This window comes from Rhineura floridana, chromosome 20 (assembly GCF_030035675.1).
Source record: "Rhineura floridana isolate rRhiFlo1 chromosome 20, rRhiFlo1.hap2, whole genome shotgun sequence".
Lineage (NCBI taxonomy): Eukaryota > Metazoa > Chordata > Lepidosauria > Squamata > Rhineuridae > Rhineura > Rhineura floridana.
The window spans coordinates 16907991-16924781 of record NC_084499.1 but is presented as its reverse complement, the minus strand read 5'-3'; the positions used below and the strand labels follow the sequence as shown (position 1 = coordinate 16924781).

Sequence of the window (16791 nt, the reverse complement as noted above, 5' to 3'; positions counted from 1 at the left end):
TGTGCACACAGCCCTGGTTGCCTGTTTGATTTGTACAATTTGGCGGTGAGATGGGGTGGGTGGGAAACACATCTACCCAGCTGGAGAACTGCGCTGCAAAAGTCGAAGAAGTCCAAACTGTAAAGGATGGCTGCAATTTGGTTCCTGTATTGTGTCAGGAATTTGGCTTTGAATGCAAATTGAATCAAATTTCTCCCGTCTCTGGAAGGAGGGTGAGGGTGTAAAGGTTGGAATTAAATGGTATAGGATGCAAAAAGTGTAGTCTGGCCATTCAAAAATCAGAGCCTAAATGCACGCAACATAACTCTTCAGAGGCAAGTGGGGGAATAACAGAATCGTAGAGCTGGAAGGGGCCTCTAAGGCCATCGAGTCCAACCCCCTGCTCAATGCAGGAAACCAATTTAAAGCAACCCCAACAGATGGTTACATATTGTATTTGCACTGGTCAACCAGTTTTTAAAATCCTCCCATCCCATTTTTCACATGAATTAAGGCCTGAGTTAGAAAGCCCAAAAACTCCTCTCTTGTATTAGCTGTTCCTTCCCCCCCTTTTTTTCTTTTGAGGGGGAATGTGGGGAAGCTCACAGCTACACTTCAGTCCCTAATTTCCCCATAGTTTCCTAAGGGCTGGAGCGTTGCTTCAAAATTAACTAGGAAGTCGCATCGGGTCTAGACAATAGACTGGTCGGTCTACCGCTCTTTTTTTAAGTATATGGATGAGAGCTCCTCCTCTTAGAAGGAAAGAAGGGACGGGGGGACCCAGAATGCTATGCGAAGGGAGCCATGAATGGGTTAAACAGCTGTGTGGAGGGGAGGGGCCCTCTCCATTGTCAGCAGGAGCTGTGTTTAAAGGGACTGAAGGCAGGCAGTGGATGCACGGCGACGCGCTGAGGACTAGGATCGTACCCAGTGCGGGGGGAGGGAGTTGCGGTGGCGAGCACAAGGTGGGCGTGGGGGTGAAAGGGGGGAAAGTGCCTGTCCTTTAACCCCCCCCAAAGGGCAGGATGAGTTCCCAAGAAGAGCAGCCTCAATCCGATGCAGCTGCCACCCCATCGTCCCCCGATGATGATGGAATGACCTGGTGGTACAAGTGGTTATGCCGGCTGGCTGGCATCATCGGAGGCATCTGTGAGTATTCTCTACCCTCCCCTGCAACTTTTCCTCTGATGATTGTCCCCGTGGACGCAAAGTCCCGAGGCGCAGATTTCCCCTATGGTGGGCGTGCTTTGCACCTCTTTGAATGGTCCTGTGTCTTTTGGAGTTGCTTGCTTTAATTCTTCTCTCTCCAGGGTGGTGGAAAATTAAAGGTTGCATCCAAAGACGAAACGAGGGGAAACTCTCAAAGTGCCTAGCCAGCAAACAGCCAAAAATTAAAACAGAAATAGTTTATTGCTGCCTGAAGCGTTTTGGGTGACAAAGACCCTTTATCAAGGGCAATCTAGTGGAAGTATCACGCTGCTGCCTCATCGGTGTAGTTTTCACAGGTTGATCCAAAGCCAGCCCTCCTCAGAGACCTACTGAAAATCATGGGCATAACTAACTTAGAGCCATTCATTTCAATGGGACTACTCTGAGTAGTTGGATCCAACCCTAGGCTGCAAACTTTTTGTGTAGATGTATTTTTTTTTCCTATTGTGTTTTGCCACTTTATGACGTGAGCCCTCAACAGGACTATGCTATTGACTGCCTCATGTAAATATATTTAGCAGGTAAATAAATACCCGCATTTGTGCATGTGTGGTTCAAAACCAGATTCAAAAGGATGGTGCTTGCTTTGTATAAGCAAATGCAAGTATTTATTTCCATATTATTTCTGCCCTGGGCTCCTACTGGGAGGAAGGGCGGGATATAAATTTAATTAAATTTATTTATTTAATTAAATAAAACATTATGCTTTTCATGTTCTCTTCAGTTGCTCAGGGTGGCTTAGTTGTGGCTTCTTTCATTTTCATTTTATTTCTTTTATTTTTGCGTTTATGGTTCTCCCCCCTCTCTCATTTTATCATCACAGGAACCCTGTGAGGTAGGCTAGGCTGAGAGACAGTGATTGGCCAAAGGTCACTCAGTGAGTTTTGTGGCTGAGCAGGGGTTTGAACACGGGTCTCCCAGGCCCCAGCTGGACATTCTAACCACTACACCACACTTGGTGTACACTAGTGGTGTGTATGTGTGAAACTCCCATCCAGGCACTAAGGTCCATCTAATCCTAAATCTGGCCAGCCAGAATGCCCCCCGGAAGCCCATAAAAAAAGCATGTTGACAACAGCACTGTCTTACTGTCCACCTCCAGCATCTGATATTCAGAGGTACACTGCTTCCAAACATGGAGGCTCTGCTATCCTAGCAGGACTAGCTGGTGTTGACTTATTCTTCCTTCCATCTTTTGGCATTGAGTCGGTCATAGAGGCCTGGTTTGTAGGCCTACTTGTCAGATCAGTCTGATCAGCAGGGGCATGAAGGCTGGGATCTTGTTGGTAGTAGCCCCTTGTCTCTGGCATGCCCTTTCACGTGATCTGTGTATGGCCCCATCGGCACAGGCTTTTAAATGGGCTTTTTAAAAACCCACATCTTTCAGGGCGTGGGTTTTCTTAAAGGATTTCATAGAGCAGCTAGTCTGAATATGTTGCTTTAGTTTAGTGTTTAATGTTCATTGTTTTTGTTAATTATAATGGTGTGTTGCTGGCATGTGGATTGTTTTGGGCTCCTGGTTTAACTGGTTCTTTTTTTTTAATTAAAGTGTGAAATTATATTTTATGTTTGCTTGATGTAAGCTGCCTTGCAAGGGCTTTGCTCTAAAGGGGAGCCTATAATTATGTAAAAGAAATAAAAATGGGTAAATAGAATAAAACTCTATCCAAAAAGCCCATCCCGAATGAAGTGGAGGTGGAATGGAATGGAATATCTTGGAGAAGGGCATGGCTGGCTAGCTGGCTGGGACAGTGAACAGGGCCACTCCATACTGCAACATTTTGTTGCAGATCCCAGTTGTGTAGCTTACTTGCTGGCTCTCTGGCCTGTTTGCATTTTGACGCAAAGTTTATTTTTGTAGGAGAGGTTAATATTTAAAAACACGTTTTGCAAAGGCTGACTAGGCTGAGGAGGATGCCGAGAAACTTGCTCACAACTTGAATGATCATCTCCATTGCAACACCCAGCCCTGAATGTGCGCTGATTGCTGTTTGCCTCTTAGACCCAGATACACTGCGATTTTCTTCCTCATGTTTGAAGGCATAGTTGATAAGTGTTGGACTTCGCTCTGGGCATTGACCAGCTTCCCCGTGTGCTAACTTGTTGGGTAAACTTTCGTCAGGCGGGTATTTCCCAGCCCCACCTCCTAGTCTGCAAAGCAGAGGTCAGAGTGGCCTGTCTCACAGGTTTGCTCTTTGAGCAAAACAGCCTCAAGATCGTCAAAACCGTTTTGCTCTATAAACGATGTATAGTGGTGGCTTCGAGCAGGGGTGAGGAATCTCCAGCTCAGGGGCCAAATCTGGCCCTCCAGTCCTTTCTGTCTGGCCTTCGAGACTCTTCCTCAGGCATACCCCTCACTAGATTTATTTATTTATTTATTTAGATAATGCCTCTTGATCACTAGATGGAAGATAGAGGGTGTGTGTGTGTGTGTGTGTGTGTGTGTGTGTGTGTGTGTGTGTGTGTGTGTGTGTGTGTGTGTGTGTGTAAACTAGCCTACTCTACAAAGGTAAAATTCACATTTGTTGCTCTGCCTACCTTTCCCTCTGACCCCACCCATTTCTGCCATGCGGCCCCCTGAAGTTTGCTTATAAGGGAATGTGGCCCTTGGGTTGAAAAAAGGTTCCCCATCCCTGCCCTGAACACTTTAAGTGGGCTGTATAAAGGTACAGCACGATGCTTGCTAACTGTAATGTAGCAAAATGCCGTTTGTTTTTCACGCTTGCATCTTTAAAATCGGCCACGAGGACTGTGCCCACTTTGAAGGTGGGGAGCTGTGAGGCAGTGAACTTCCCGAGGCCACTATGTCAGTCGGTGGCGGAGGTTACAACCTGTATCTTACGGAGCCTTGTAAAATAAATCCTGACTGCTTCTCGTTTCTTTGACACCTCCCACTGTTGGCCCATAAGGATGGCTCCTGTTTTCTTATAGACTTACTCTATTGTGACTCAGATCTTACAGCTGAAGTGCTTTTGCTGTTTTCTTTACAATGGGAGGGGTGGTGAACCCCTGCCCCCCAGACCGGAATTGGCCCCCCTAATCCTTTTTTTAATACCTGCCGGATTTTGCGGGATCCGAACCAGTGTTGCAAAAACAAGCGGTGCTATAGTGTCCACAATCATCGCCAAGCTGGTGCCCTCCAGCTGTTTTGGACTACAACTCCCATCAGCCCCAGCCAGGGACAGTGACTGGTGTGGCCCGGGGCCAGAGGATGAGGCCTGGAGGGCCTTGTTTGGCCCTTGCTTTACAACCCTAATAATGGAACAGCGTCCTCCAGTGCCCCCGAAGGCAGTGAGCTCATAGCATCAGTCACCTGACCATAGCATCAGGCACACCTCACTGCCTAATGATAAGGTTGGCCCTTAAGGTGTGGAATGTCTCTGAGAGAAAACTGAGTGCCCACTTTTTTAAAAAAAGAATGGAGGCCCTGATTTCTCTCTCCTCTTCCCCATATTGTGTGTGAGCGCTTGCCCTGTGATGTGACATAACATGAGGGGTTCCCCCCCCCAAGCCAACAAATTTATTTATGTATTTGTCAGATTTAACCAAAAAGAAGCAGGGTCAAAAAAACCCACAAGCAATTAAAAAAAAAAAAGACAGGAGGAAGGAAGGGCTGGATATCAATTTAATAAATAAATTAATAATAATAATTAATTATACAGTCACAAGAGTGGCTGTATACTATAGCCAGCATGGGTTTTTCACATTCCGCAATGTTAAATTGAAAATACCCCCCATGCCATTCTGATGCTTCCCATAAGCTCATTTCAAAACAAAACCTTACAAAACTTATAGTTCTGAACTCAGAGACGCTTGCTTAACAACCCTCTCAATTTTCATGGCGATGCACAAAACAGTCAGAGAGAATAGAGAGTTCAAAGTCTAAAAAGGGAGGGAAAAAACCCCAGAGCCCTTTTGGACTTTTTTCCTCAGAGTTCTCATAATCTGTTGAAATTCATTAAAAATCATCCATATTCACAGAGTACCTGTAATCCTAATACTAACCTTGCCCCATACTCTGACCTTCATCTTCTGCAGTTTAATAAATAAATAAATCTGCACCAATGTTGGCTCACCTTAAACACACGCCAGTCCTTGGGGCTTCCGTCTACGATGAAACGCGCAAGTCGAAGTAAGCCCTCCAGATGTCCAAATAGGTACCCACAAGAAATAGGCGCTGATAAAAAAAAAAAGGGTTCAGATGTAGTCAGTTGAGGGGAGGTCCTCAGACCATTGTGTAATAAACGGCGGGTGTTTATCTTCCAATCTCCAAATATAAGCCACTAGCCAGGGACGTGGGTACAAGAAAAACTCCCAGACCTACCGAAGTTTTCTCGCAGGGCTGGATGGCAACAGGAGCAAGCGTATTTATTTATTTAAATATTTCTTGACCGCGGTTTCCGAAAAAATAGAGCAAAACGGGCAAAAATTGCAATAACCGCAATAAATAGTGGCTAGGAAAAATAAATTCATGTTTCAAAGGCCTGTCTGAATAACAGGGATATCAGGAGATGCCTTTTAAAAAGGCAGCGATGATCTCTGGCAAGCCTCTATCGGCAGGGAGTTCCACAGGGCACTCTCTGGTAAAGGTCGGCCAAACCTTAGGGGAAAGAGGAGCCACCAGAACTGCCCCTCCAGAGGATCTTGGTGACTGAGGTGAAGCAAAAGGGCCCTTAAATTCCTTTGGGCCCAAGTGGTTTAAGGCTCTGTCAGTTAACACAAGAACCTTGAACCTGGCCTGGTAGCAAGTCCTTTGCGTGAGGAGGCCCTTTGCGTGGACTGGTGTCTCATCACCTCATCTTGCTCCTCCGTGGGCTGAGAAGCTTCAGCTCTAGTTGGGTCACCAGCTCTGTTTCAGGGGTGTCCTGACCCTCGTGAGGCCAACCCTTGAGACTGGAAGGGCCTTTTCCGTCTGGAGAACCAAGACTGAGAACTCCAAGGGTTCTCCGGCCTAGCCGGCATTTCCCCTCCTCTCTCATAATACACAGTTGATCATGTGGCCCATAAGAGAAGAACTTGAGGTCAGCCCATCGTGTTGATGGGTGGTGCATTCAGGGTGAACGAAAGGAAGTGCTTCCTAAGACAATGGCTCCGTTTGCCCCTTCGCTCCCCCTCTGGTCCCGCTGGTTCCAATCCAAAAGTCAGCTCTCCACATTTCTGCAGCAATTTGCATTCACCCCCCCTTTAAATCCTCCTGGAAATTCATTAACGTTTTGGTGCAAATTTCTCCTCATAAACCATTTTTTCTCTGCCGTTTTGACCAAGGTGCACGTTTTTGCAAGCAATTTTTCCTGATAGAATAATTAATAATAATAATAATAATAATAATAAATTTAATTTCTGTGTCGCCTATCTGGCCAATGGCCACTCTAGGCAACGTACAACAGTTAAAACATAATATGATAAAATACAATACAATGATACAATATAAAAACAACATAAGAACAATACAGCAGCAGACAATAATATTAAAACAGGGTAGGAGGCATTCCAATCTTAGTAATTAACCCTCCCCGGAAATCCCGAAGGCCTGTTGAAAGAGCCAGGTCTTTAAGGCTGTACAAAATGTATTTAGGGAAGAGGCATGTCGGAGATCTTGTGGGAGGGAGTTCCAGAGGGTGGGGGCCGCCACTGAGAATGCCCTCTCTCTTGTACCCGCCAATCTAGCTGTTTTTGTCGGCGGGATTGAGAGAAGGCCCTGTGTGGCCGATCTTGTCGGGCGGCATAATTGGTGGCGTTGAAGGCGCTCCGTAAGATAAACTGGGCCGAGACCGTATAGGGATTTAAAGGTTAGTACCAACACCTTGAATTGGGCCCGGAAAACAACTGGAAGCCAGTGTAGATCAAACAACACTGGGGTGATGTGATCCTGGCGGCGACTGTTCATAAGTAGTCGAGCCGCCGCATTTTGTATAAGTTGTAGTTTCCGGACCGTTTTCAAGGGTAACCCCACGTAGAGCGCATTACAGTAGTCTAAACGAGAGGTGACCAGGGCATGTACTACCAGTGGGAGCATTTGTGTCTGCTGTTTTCACGCATATATTAATCCTTATGCATACTTTCCCCCTAATAAAACGTTGGTTGGTTGGAGAAGTGCATGGCAAAATTCAAATTTCAAAGGACGATTGTATTGCAGCTCTCATATCGTTTCAGAAAAGAGTTAAGTGTGAGGGATTCACCTTTAAGTATGAACTGAATCGAATTTCTCTCTCATCCCTAGCTGAGGGCAAGTCAGTATGCTTCCAGATACCTGTTGCTGGAAACCACAGGAGGGGAGAGTGCCCTTTGTGCTCAGGCCCTGGTTGCGGGCTTCCCATTAGGGCAACTGGCTGGCCACTGTGAGAACAGGAGGCTGGACTAGATGGGCCCCTTTTTGGGCTTTTCTGATGTTCTTAAGTCAGTCGTTCAAAGTCATGGGTTCAAATCCCCATTCACGAAGCTCACTGGGTGGCTTTGGGTCAATCTCAGCCTAAACTACCTCACAGGGTTGTTATGAGGATAAAATTGGGAGGAGAAGCATGTTTGTACACCACCTTGTGCTCCTTGGAGGAAAGGCGGGATAAAAATGTAATTAATTAATTAAATGCTCTTCTTTCAGGGCAGAGGAGGTACATTGATCTGAATGTCCTAGACGCACAACCACACTGACTCTGAGTGCGTTTGAGAATGAAACGTTTGCTTTCTAGGACACCTGTCAATGTTTCCAATAGAAATTTTGTCATTCTTGGGGGAGAGAGAGAGTGCACGCATGTTTTCTTTGTGGCTTTATTTATTGTTAACTCAGCAGCTGGGCCGTTCTCTTTCAGCAGCAGAGCCACGAGGCTCCTGTCTAATACTGAGATTAAGTTACCTGCTGACGAATGCTAAAGGGGATGGATGCTGTATCAGATGCAGAAAACCTTGTTGCAAGTTTAATGAGTACCAAATCCCAGGTGGTTCCACAGGTTATTTTTGGACTGTTACAGTGTACAGTTGCTAGCTTTTTAAAAACTGGCCCTGCTCCTCTGCCTTTAAACAGCAGCTGGACTGAGAATTTTAGCTGGTGAAATGTTTCCCAGCAGGGAGATTAAAACTGAGGGGTATTAGAGTTTTTGGTAGATATATATTGCAGCAGAGTGCAGAAATAACTGGTCTGTTAAGGCTGGTCATTGAAAGAATAAAGCAATTTAAGGTTTATTCTTACAAAGAGGCAAAGTTATACATGCTAAAGCAGCCTTGTGGCTTCCACTCAGGGAGCCAGTGCCAACTAACTGAGAACAAAGACAGGAAGAGAAGGGAAGAAAGGGAGGAGCAAAGCCTGCAAAAACAACAAACACATTAGAGGAGGAATCTGCAGGGGGAAGAATAGTTTGCCTTTCTGTCTATCCCCCAGCCCCCAAGCTGGTTCAGGTCACTTGAAACATGCTTTGGTGCATTACTCCCAACAAGAGGGGGGTGGGAGGGATGGAGAAAGCTTTACCTACTAAATTTCTCCATCTTGGGCTTCTGTAAAAGGAAGAAAAGCAGAGTTCAGAGAAAAATTGCCAGTGATGGGAAGGAAGGAGAAACCCAGTGAAGAAGGCTATTCACCTTGAACCTTTGGCTCTCCAGATGTTACTGAACTACAGTTCCCATCCTACGGCCAAGGATGATGAGAGTTGTAGTTAAGCAACATCTAGAGGGCCAGAAGTTCCCCACACCTGACTTGGAGCCTCCAGATCAGCAAATTCTTCCTAAAATAGGGAGGCAGAGCCACAATATCTCCAGAATCAATATCAGTGCGTAGCCTGAACTATGGAACTCCCTGCTGCAAGGAAATTGCCGTGTCAAAAATGGCAATCAAAGACTACTAACCCCGATGGCTGCGTTCGACTTCCCACTGTCGGAAGTTGTATACTTCTGAACGTCAATTGCTGGAAACTGCAGGAGGGGAGAGTGCTGTTAGGTACAGGCCCTGCTTGTGGGGTTCCCATTTGGGCATCTGGTAGGCCATTGTGAGAAAGAGGACGCTGGCCCGTGATAGGCCCTTGGCTCGATCCATCAGGGCTCTTCATAATGTTCTTGCCTGCCTTTTCCTTTCAGCATGTGCCCTCGCTGGTCTCTTTAACTGCGTGACCATCTACCCGCTCAACATTGCAGCTGGCGTTTGGATGATGTAAGTAAACTTGACTCTCTTGCTGTGTGCTTTGAGTTCTCCTGGGTGCTGCAAACCAACAGTGGCAGGAACAAAAGTGGGCTGCGAATGCAGGGGCAGGCAGAGGGCATTTTACACCAATGGGATGGGGGCAAGGGTGTAGTCGTCCAGGGTCTTGGGGTGTGTGTCTTAGACCCTTTATTTTGGGGGGAGCAGGGTCCCAATGTCTCCACCATCCTACAAGCCAATCAACATAGAAGGGGAGTGTCTTTCACCATGGGTGGGATGGGTCCTTTCTGTTTTTTGAGTCTGGCTTCTGCCCCCAAAGGTTGAACGCCTTCGTCCTCATCCTGTGTGAGGCCCCCTTTTGCTGCCAGTTCGTCGAGTTTGCAAACGCCGTGTCAGCTAAGGCTGACAAGCTCCACCCGTGGCAGAAAGCCGCCTTCTACTGTGGGTAAGCATGCTTCGGGGGTAGATTTCTGCCATTTTGAGAGCTGGGGTGCCTCTAGGCTTTCGTGGTCGATATTTTGCTGGAAGGATTGACACGCATGCCAGAACTTTAGGTTTAAATTGGAAGAAAGGATTATGTCACCCTAGCACAACAAATCCTCCTTAGATGACTTTTCACATTTTTGCTAAGGCAATGGGAAAACGTGTGGGATGAACAGATGACCAATGGGAAGACATATAAACACCCCATAAGCAAACCAGGACAAATACATTGCTGTAGAACCATCCCATAAACAAGTCAGAACAAATGTATCCACTTTTGGAGCTGGGTATTTTCCCCATTTTCACACACACACTTTCCCCCCGTTTCCTGAATGTCTGGCTTGTACGTATCTCTAATCACGTTGTGTGTTAAAATATATTAGGTTGTCTCCAATGCTGGTCCTACTCGAGCAGACCTATTGAAGGGAATGGAGCTGCCTAACTTAGATTCATTAATTTCAGTGAGTCTACTTTGAGTAGAGCTTAATTGGATACAACCTATTGGGGGCTAGGGATGGGGAGAAATTCAATTCAGTTCACATTTAAATCTGAATCAGTCTAATTATCACTTTCTGAAACAATACGAGAAGCGAAACTGAGGCACCCTTTGAAATGTACACTTATCTGAATTTTGCGATGCAGTTCCTCATCCAAACCATGTTTCCAAAGATTCATATATTAGGGGGAAATGTGCAGAAGAATGAAACTCTCAGTGAAAATCACATCCAAAAATGCATTATATTTGGGAGAAATGACTTGCAAAAAGTGCACTCTGGTCAAAACTGCATATACAAATTTGCACTAAAATGCTGATGAATTTTCATGAGAATTTAAAAGAAAATGCAGATGTGGAGAACTGAATTTAAGAGTGGAGAAATGAGAGATGGATGCTTCCAACTTTATTGGGAGCTAAAAATCTGAGGACACAAAATTCTGCTCCAGCTTGTCATGTCTGGGGTGGTACATATTTGGGTCCTCTCCGCCTGGGCATCGTGTGTTGACACAGCGGTAGACACTCCCTGGTCCTCACCTGCGTCCTCTCCTTTCCCCAGGATGGCCGTGTTCCCAGTCATATTGAGCCTGACGCTAACAACGTTAATAGGCAATGCCATTGCATTCGCAACAGGAGTGCTCTACGGACTTTCGGCGTTAGGCAAAAAGTAAGAGAGAAAAGTCTTCCTTTCCTCCCTGTTTCATTGTGAAGAGGCAATCCGATGTGAAAGCGAAAAGAATCACAGAAAGTGCACTTTGTGGGATCCGGTTTTGCAGAGACTTGTCAGTTTAGCCTGGTCTACAACAGGGCTAGCCAACTGATGTTGTTGGACCACAACTCCCATCATGCCTGAGCAGTGGCCAAGTTGAGGGAAGGGCCCTCCAGGTTAGAGCCTCTGCTTTGCATGCAGAAGATCCCAGCTACAATCCCCGGCATCTCCAAGTAGGGTTGGGAGTGTCCTCTCCCTGAAATCCCAGAGAGCCGCTAACACTCAGTGTACAGTCCTGAGCTAGACTGTCCATTCCTGTGTTCCTATTTTGCTACCCGAGGTAGAGCAGCAAATTGTGTCCTCTGGCCCCCAAAGACAAGGGACGTAGCCTTCAAGGGCGGTCAAGTTATTAAGGCACCTGAGGCAGAACATCCCACAAACTCCTCTTCCCCTGCATGCCCTTAGAAATCTATTAATGAGAAATGGAATAACCATGTGCTGCCCTTGAGAAACAGCCACGATCAGCTGCTTGTGGTGGCTGCCTCATCCTGCCTAATAGAGCCAGCCCTCGCTAGGTGGTCCACTGGCATAATGTGCCCTATGTCTGCCTGCCTGACTCTTGAAATGCGTCTTCTGGAAAGGGCTGGAAGATCCATTGACTACCTTCTAATATGGGGACAGGGGGCCTATGGTCCTCCGGATGTGGTTGGACTCTAGCTCCCATCAGCCCCAGCCAATGGCCAGGGATTATGGGAATTGTGGTCTAATAACATGTGGGGGAGTCGCCCTTGTGGGGTTGTTGCACTTGGTAGGTGCTGTACATTTCCATCCCCCCTCAAAGCCCTTATGCTGTCTTCTGCCTTTGTAGGGGAGACGCCATTGCATATGCAAGGATGCAGCAGTTGCAACGGAAGCCAGCGAACGACGAGGGGCTAACGGGAGCCGTCGAAGCGCAGGCAATGTGAGGCTTCCGTCATTTTAAGGCTGGCCCTTCCCATCTGGGCCATCGAAAAGCAAGCCGTGGGAATTCACGCCGGCAGTAAAACTGACCTTGGAAGCCCATGCTGTGAAACTCTTCCAAAAACTCCTGTTCCAATCCAGGAGAGAGAGTGCAAAATGAAAATGCACCCTTCCCTTCACTCCCCAGAACATTTTTTTTTAATTACATTACTGTGACACTGTGAATCTTTTAAACTGCAGCTTTAAGAGGGTGGGGTTTAAAGTGGGGCTCCTACCCCCACCACCACCCTGCTCCATTCTCAGGTTGGAGAGGAGCCAAAGAGGGTGAAAAACCCCATTCATTACATGGCTGGGATGTAGTCTCCGTTCGGCAGTCAAAATGCTGCTTGACAACAGCCTTTGGTACAGTTTTTGTGGGTCAAGAATGGTACTTCTGAGATCATCTGATGCTGTGTTCTAGGCCTTGATTTTTATTGTTGAAAGTCTGGGGTGATGGGGAAGCCATTGGGGGGGGGTAAGGGCATCAAATGAATACTAGGACCATGGCGTTATATCTTTGAGCAACCGGCTGCACTCTGATTTTGCATTCTCTTCGTGTTATGAACTTTGGGGGTGTTGATGAACTTTGATGCCTGGGACTTTTCCAAAAGTGTAGGCTCTCTCTTTCTGTGTAACACAGAGACCTTCCCTCCCCCTCCTCCCTCGGTGGGTTTTTCGATGACATTTCTTCAGTAATTTCAGAACTTGACAAACCATGTGCTGATCTGTAAGATGCATTTTCTGAGGGGGGAGAAATAGTGTGAAGATATTTGCTTTGTTCGTATTTTGTAGTCCCCCCCCCCTCTAGGATTTTCCAGCAGTGCAGGAGAAAAAAAATAGCTTTTGGTGCAGAAAAAGAGGAGAGCTTTTCGTAGGGATCCCTGAGGCTGGATCCAAAGGGCGGAAAGGGTGGGGACTTGCTGCATCCCTATGCCTGGCAAACACCCCTCCTCCTCGAATAGCACTGCCACCAGTGGAGGTTGGTCTGCTGGGCAAATGGGGCACTGCCCCACCAACTTCACTCTGCCCTTGGCCAGCCCCCCCTGCCTTCTTACTTACCCGTCTAGCGGGTAGCATTGCCTGTCAGCTTGCCCTTCCTTCGTCTCACTGTTGCCTCGTCAGGCAGGATTTTGGGGTGGGTTAGGTTTTTACTGTTATGGTTTTAAATTTTAACGTTTTAATGTATTGTTTTTTATCTTGTACGTCGCCCAGAGTGGCTGGACAACCAGCCAGATGGGTGACTAATAAATTTAACAAATAAATAAATAAATAAATAGAACTCAGCAGGGAGGAGGATGCGGGCAAAACTAAATTAGTTGGTTCCGCCTGTCGTTGGCTCCAGACTCCACCTACAGTTGTGCTCCCAGTCTTCTGCCCTGACCCTCCCAATGGACACCAGCCACCACCGGCTGCCGCTCTCACTTTGCACCAAAGAAAGTCAGAAGTGGCATGAGCGAATTCTTGGTTTACGAACTCCCAAATCCTTCCAGGTTATGCGGGGGGCATTCTGAGCACCCCCTCCCCCCAAGAAATCCTTGAGCCTTGGGGATAAGCATTTTTGTACCTATAAAAGGACAAAGGTTCCGTAACGCAGTACCCAAAAAGGGCTCACGCATTTGACTAGTTAGTGTTTCCGTTTGCTTTTGTAACTTGGAAAAGCTCCTCTGCCCTGAAGATTTTACAATCTCAGTCTTCTCTGTCGGTGCTTCCTTTTGTTTTCCAACACGAGAATTCTGCTCTTCCTATTTATACACTGTAGGTTTACATTTAATTTATTATCGCTATTCCTTCTAATTTGCTCTGAGGAACAGAATATTATTTGGACTTCATTTAAGACTGTTCTAATGGGGATCTATTCTCCTTGGGTATGGGACATGCAGTTGAGATCTCATTTCTTGGGAAACAACTGATGCTTCGTAGCCTTAGTTCACTCACTTCTGAGGAAGAGATGGGGTTAGTTATTTGAGAACTGGGGCAAAAAATGCTGTGAAGTACTAATTTAGTCTTTAGATGTAGTTGATGTAGAGGTGTGTGAGAATTTTACTTGCCAGCTGCAGTGTTGCATTCCACCAGTAGGGGGTCAATATTTTCAATGGCGTTATGGAAAGGAAGTGATTGGACAGGATGGTTCCTTTAGCAGGAAACACATTGGTAGAGAGGCTCATCTTCCTTGTTGAACTGCACACTTTCAGAGGAAGGGACCTTTTGGGGGGGGGGGGGCTTGCCTCTGAAGTTTCAAAGATCAAACAAAACTAGTTTGGTGCCATTTTTTCTCTCTTTTGAAAGATCCTAAAGAATAAACTGGTCTCTTCTCAGGGGCGGATACTTTTCCTGAATAAGAGTCCTACCGTTCTCAGAGACAGGATTCTGCATGGGGACCTTTTCTTTTTTACTGTACTGTAAAACTTCTTGCACACGTAACTACTTGTTCTTTCCCCCCGGAAGCGTATTGTGCAGTAATTGCTGGTTTTTCTTTAGGTGCTTTTGACATGTAAGAAACACATAATTGCAATAACCAACACCATCTTCTAAGCAGATGCAATCATTTAATTCAAGAATCTCCTTCTGGGATTTGAATTATCCTGTAATTAGTCATGGGTTGAGAGATCATGTATCCTGTAATGCAGGAGTGGAGAAAAATTTCCAGCCCTTCTCATCAACCTTCCGGGGACCGCATGCTAGTGGTGGAAAGGGCCAGAGGCAAGCATCTCCTCCTGCTCAAGAATCTACAGTTAACAATGCTGGCTTGCGTCAGTTCCATGCTGTTCTGTGGTGAAAGTTTTGATCCAAGTAAACCAATTTTTTTTATAATATAGAGAATCTCTTGGCATCCACCAGTTTATGAGCTGCCTAAAAGCTGGTCCTCTTTGTGTGTGTATGCAGTGAATAAAAAGACCATTCTACCTCTGGTAAGAACTTTAGTGCTTTCAAAGACTCGTTACTACAGTTGGGTGTGTGTGTGTGTTTGTGTTGGGGATGGCCGAGAAATTTGACTCAGTTCACATTTCAGCCTGAACCCATCAAATTCGCACTTTCCTAAACGAGGCATGCAATACAGCCGTCCTCCGAAATTCGCACTTATTTGAATTTTTCAACACAGTTTGTCAACCAAACAAGGTTTACAAAAACGCATATGTTAGGGGAAAGTGTGCATGAAAAGGAAAATATGGGTGAAAATCATACTCAAAAATGCATATTATGAAATATGGCTTGCCTGTAAAAATGTATTTATTAGAGAAAAATCTCCACTGAGTTGCCACTTTCCTGTCCCTCATCTCGCCACGATTAGTGCATGTACATTTTAATGTTTTGCCATATTTGCTCATAAAATAGTTGCTGTGCACGCCCAGAAAGGATCCACAAGTGTGTGTGCTTTTAGTCTATGATCATTTTAAGTATGAACGATGGTTTACATTTATATAACACTTTACACTGTGACGTTTTACAGCAGAGTGCCAGCACCTCGTATGGTGCCTGCGAAAGATCTCAGTAAATATCCCCTCAAAAAATTGCAATGCATGAGAGACTGCTTGCTCTTCCTGCTTAGTTCCTGTTTGCACTGGCTAGGCCTCTTCGATACTGAACATGTCCCCTTAAACAGGGCCGCATTTCATTGGATGCCAAGACTGGCCCCCACCCTTCCTTCTATTCTGAAAAGAGGAGGGTTGCAAAGCGCTCCTGTCTGTGAGCAAGCACAGCAGTGGCTAACAAGGTACCTTTTCCCCATTGATAAGGATGCTAATGGAGGGCATGCTCACTCATTTTATGGCCCTGACTCTTCTCTTCTTTTAGATGTGGCAGCCATTTTGTGTTATGCCACACATATCCACAGCCGCCATTTTGTGACTGGCGCCCATGGCACTTTCTCAAAATTCCAAATGTGCCCGCTGGCCCCAAAGGGTTGGCAACCCTGGTTTAGCAGGTTCAAAGTGCTTCACAGACACGCCCTAGCAGCAGTCCTTAACCATGCAAGGTAGGTCAGTGCTATTTTCAAATTGCAGCACTAATACAGCGAGAGTGGCTTGCCTTCAACCATTTTAATAAGTTTGTGGCTGACGGAAGCTTCCAGCTGAGAACTTTCTGAGATGTATCGCAATCCCTTAGCTGCTACAGTACCTTTCAGTTTTAAGAAAATTAACAAATGTAAACGAGCATCAATAGCTCATGATCTTTCCCCTGTCCCAGTTTAAGGACTGATGAGATCTATTCACTTGGAGAACAGCGACCACAATGGTCAACCTGTCTCAGCCTCAAAAGTCCCTCTCACTCTCCATAACGCCTGGACTTGAATTAGTTTTGAACTTTCATTTATGGCGTCGGAAGGATTCCAGAAATGACCTCCGCCCTGTGCGGAAGTATGATTCAATGCGCTCCAAGGACCTGGCTCTGGTTTCGGGAATGAAATATGTGAAGATAAGGTTCACCACGCAGATGGCGCTGAAGAAAAAGAAAGGCACCTCCAAGCCATACTTCTCCTGGGAAAGAAAAAAGAAACCATTCTCCTTCAAAGACAAGCGGAGAGAAAGGTGTGAGCAAGAGAGCCGGGTGAAAATGAAGGTGCATATCGGAGATGCTTTCTTACACATTCCAGACAATTGTGGAACTCCATCTTTTGGCCAATGAGGGGGCTTGGAGAATTGAGTATTGGCTACAGATCTGTAGCCAAGGATTTGGCCGTCTGTTGTTTTTTTAATCGGTACGTGAAATTTTGAACTCTTGGATGATCTGCTTTCTTCCCACCCAGCAAGGCTGTCTGGGAAAGACTTTGGGGCAAAAGTCCAGGCCCCAATGAGCAAG

General features: G+C 46.1%; 2 protein-coding genes across 2 annotated transcripts in view; one reads left to right on the top strand and one right to left on the bottom strand.

Annotated features, from left to right (window-relative positions):
- Positions 1–93: 93 nt before the first annotated feature.
- On the top strand, positions 94–14915 carry CACFD1 (calcium channel flower domain containing 1). Its single transcript, XM_061604455.1, has 5 exons — positions 94–1128; positions 9250–9322; positions 9630–9755; positions 10846–10953; positions 11864–14915. Exons 1-5 carry the CDS (start codon positions 1005–1007, stop codon positions 11958–11960), a joined length of 528 nt encoding a protein of 175 aa, XP_061460439.1. The 5' UTR covers positions 94–1004; the 3' UTR covers positions 11961–14915.
- SLC2A6 (solute carrier family 2 member 6) overlaps positions 14559–16791 on the bottom strand; it is a 22779-nt gene continuing 20546 nt past the window's right edge. Inside the window, exon 11 of the mRNA XM_061604454.1 lies at positions 14559–16469. Within this exon, the coding sequence (XP_061460438.1) occupies positions 16299–16469 (171 nt within the window). The 3' untranslated portion in view covers positions 14559–16298. The remainder of the gene's footprint in view (positions 16470–16791) is intronic.

Coding starts and splice junctions, on each gene's coding strand:
- CACFD1 (XM_061604455.1), top strand. CDS start 1,005: ATGAGTTCCCAAGAAGAGCAGCCTCAATCCGATGCAGCTGCCACCCCA. Junction 1,129..9,249: donor TGGCATCATCGGAGGCATCT/GTGAGTATTCTC, acceptor TTTTCCTTTCAG/CATGTGCCCTCGCTGGTCTC. Junction 9,323..9,629: donor GCAGCTGGCGTTTGGATGAT/GTAAGTAAACTT, acceptor CTGCCCCCAAAG/GTTGAACGCCTTCGTCCTCA.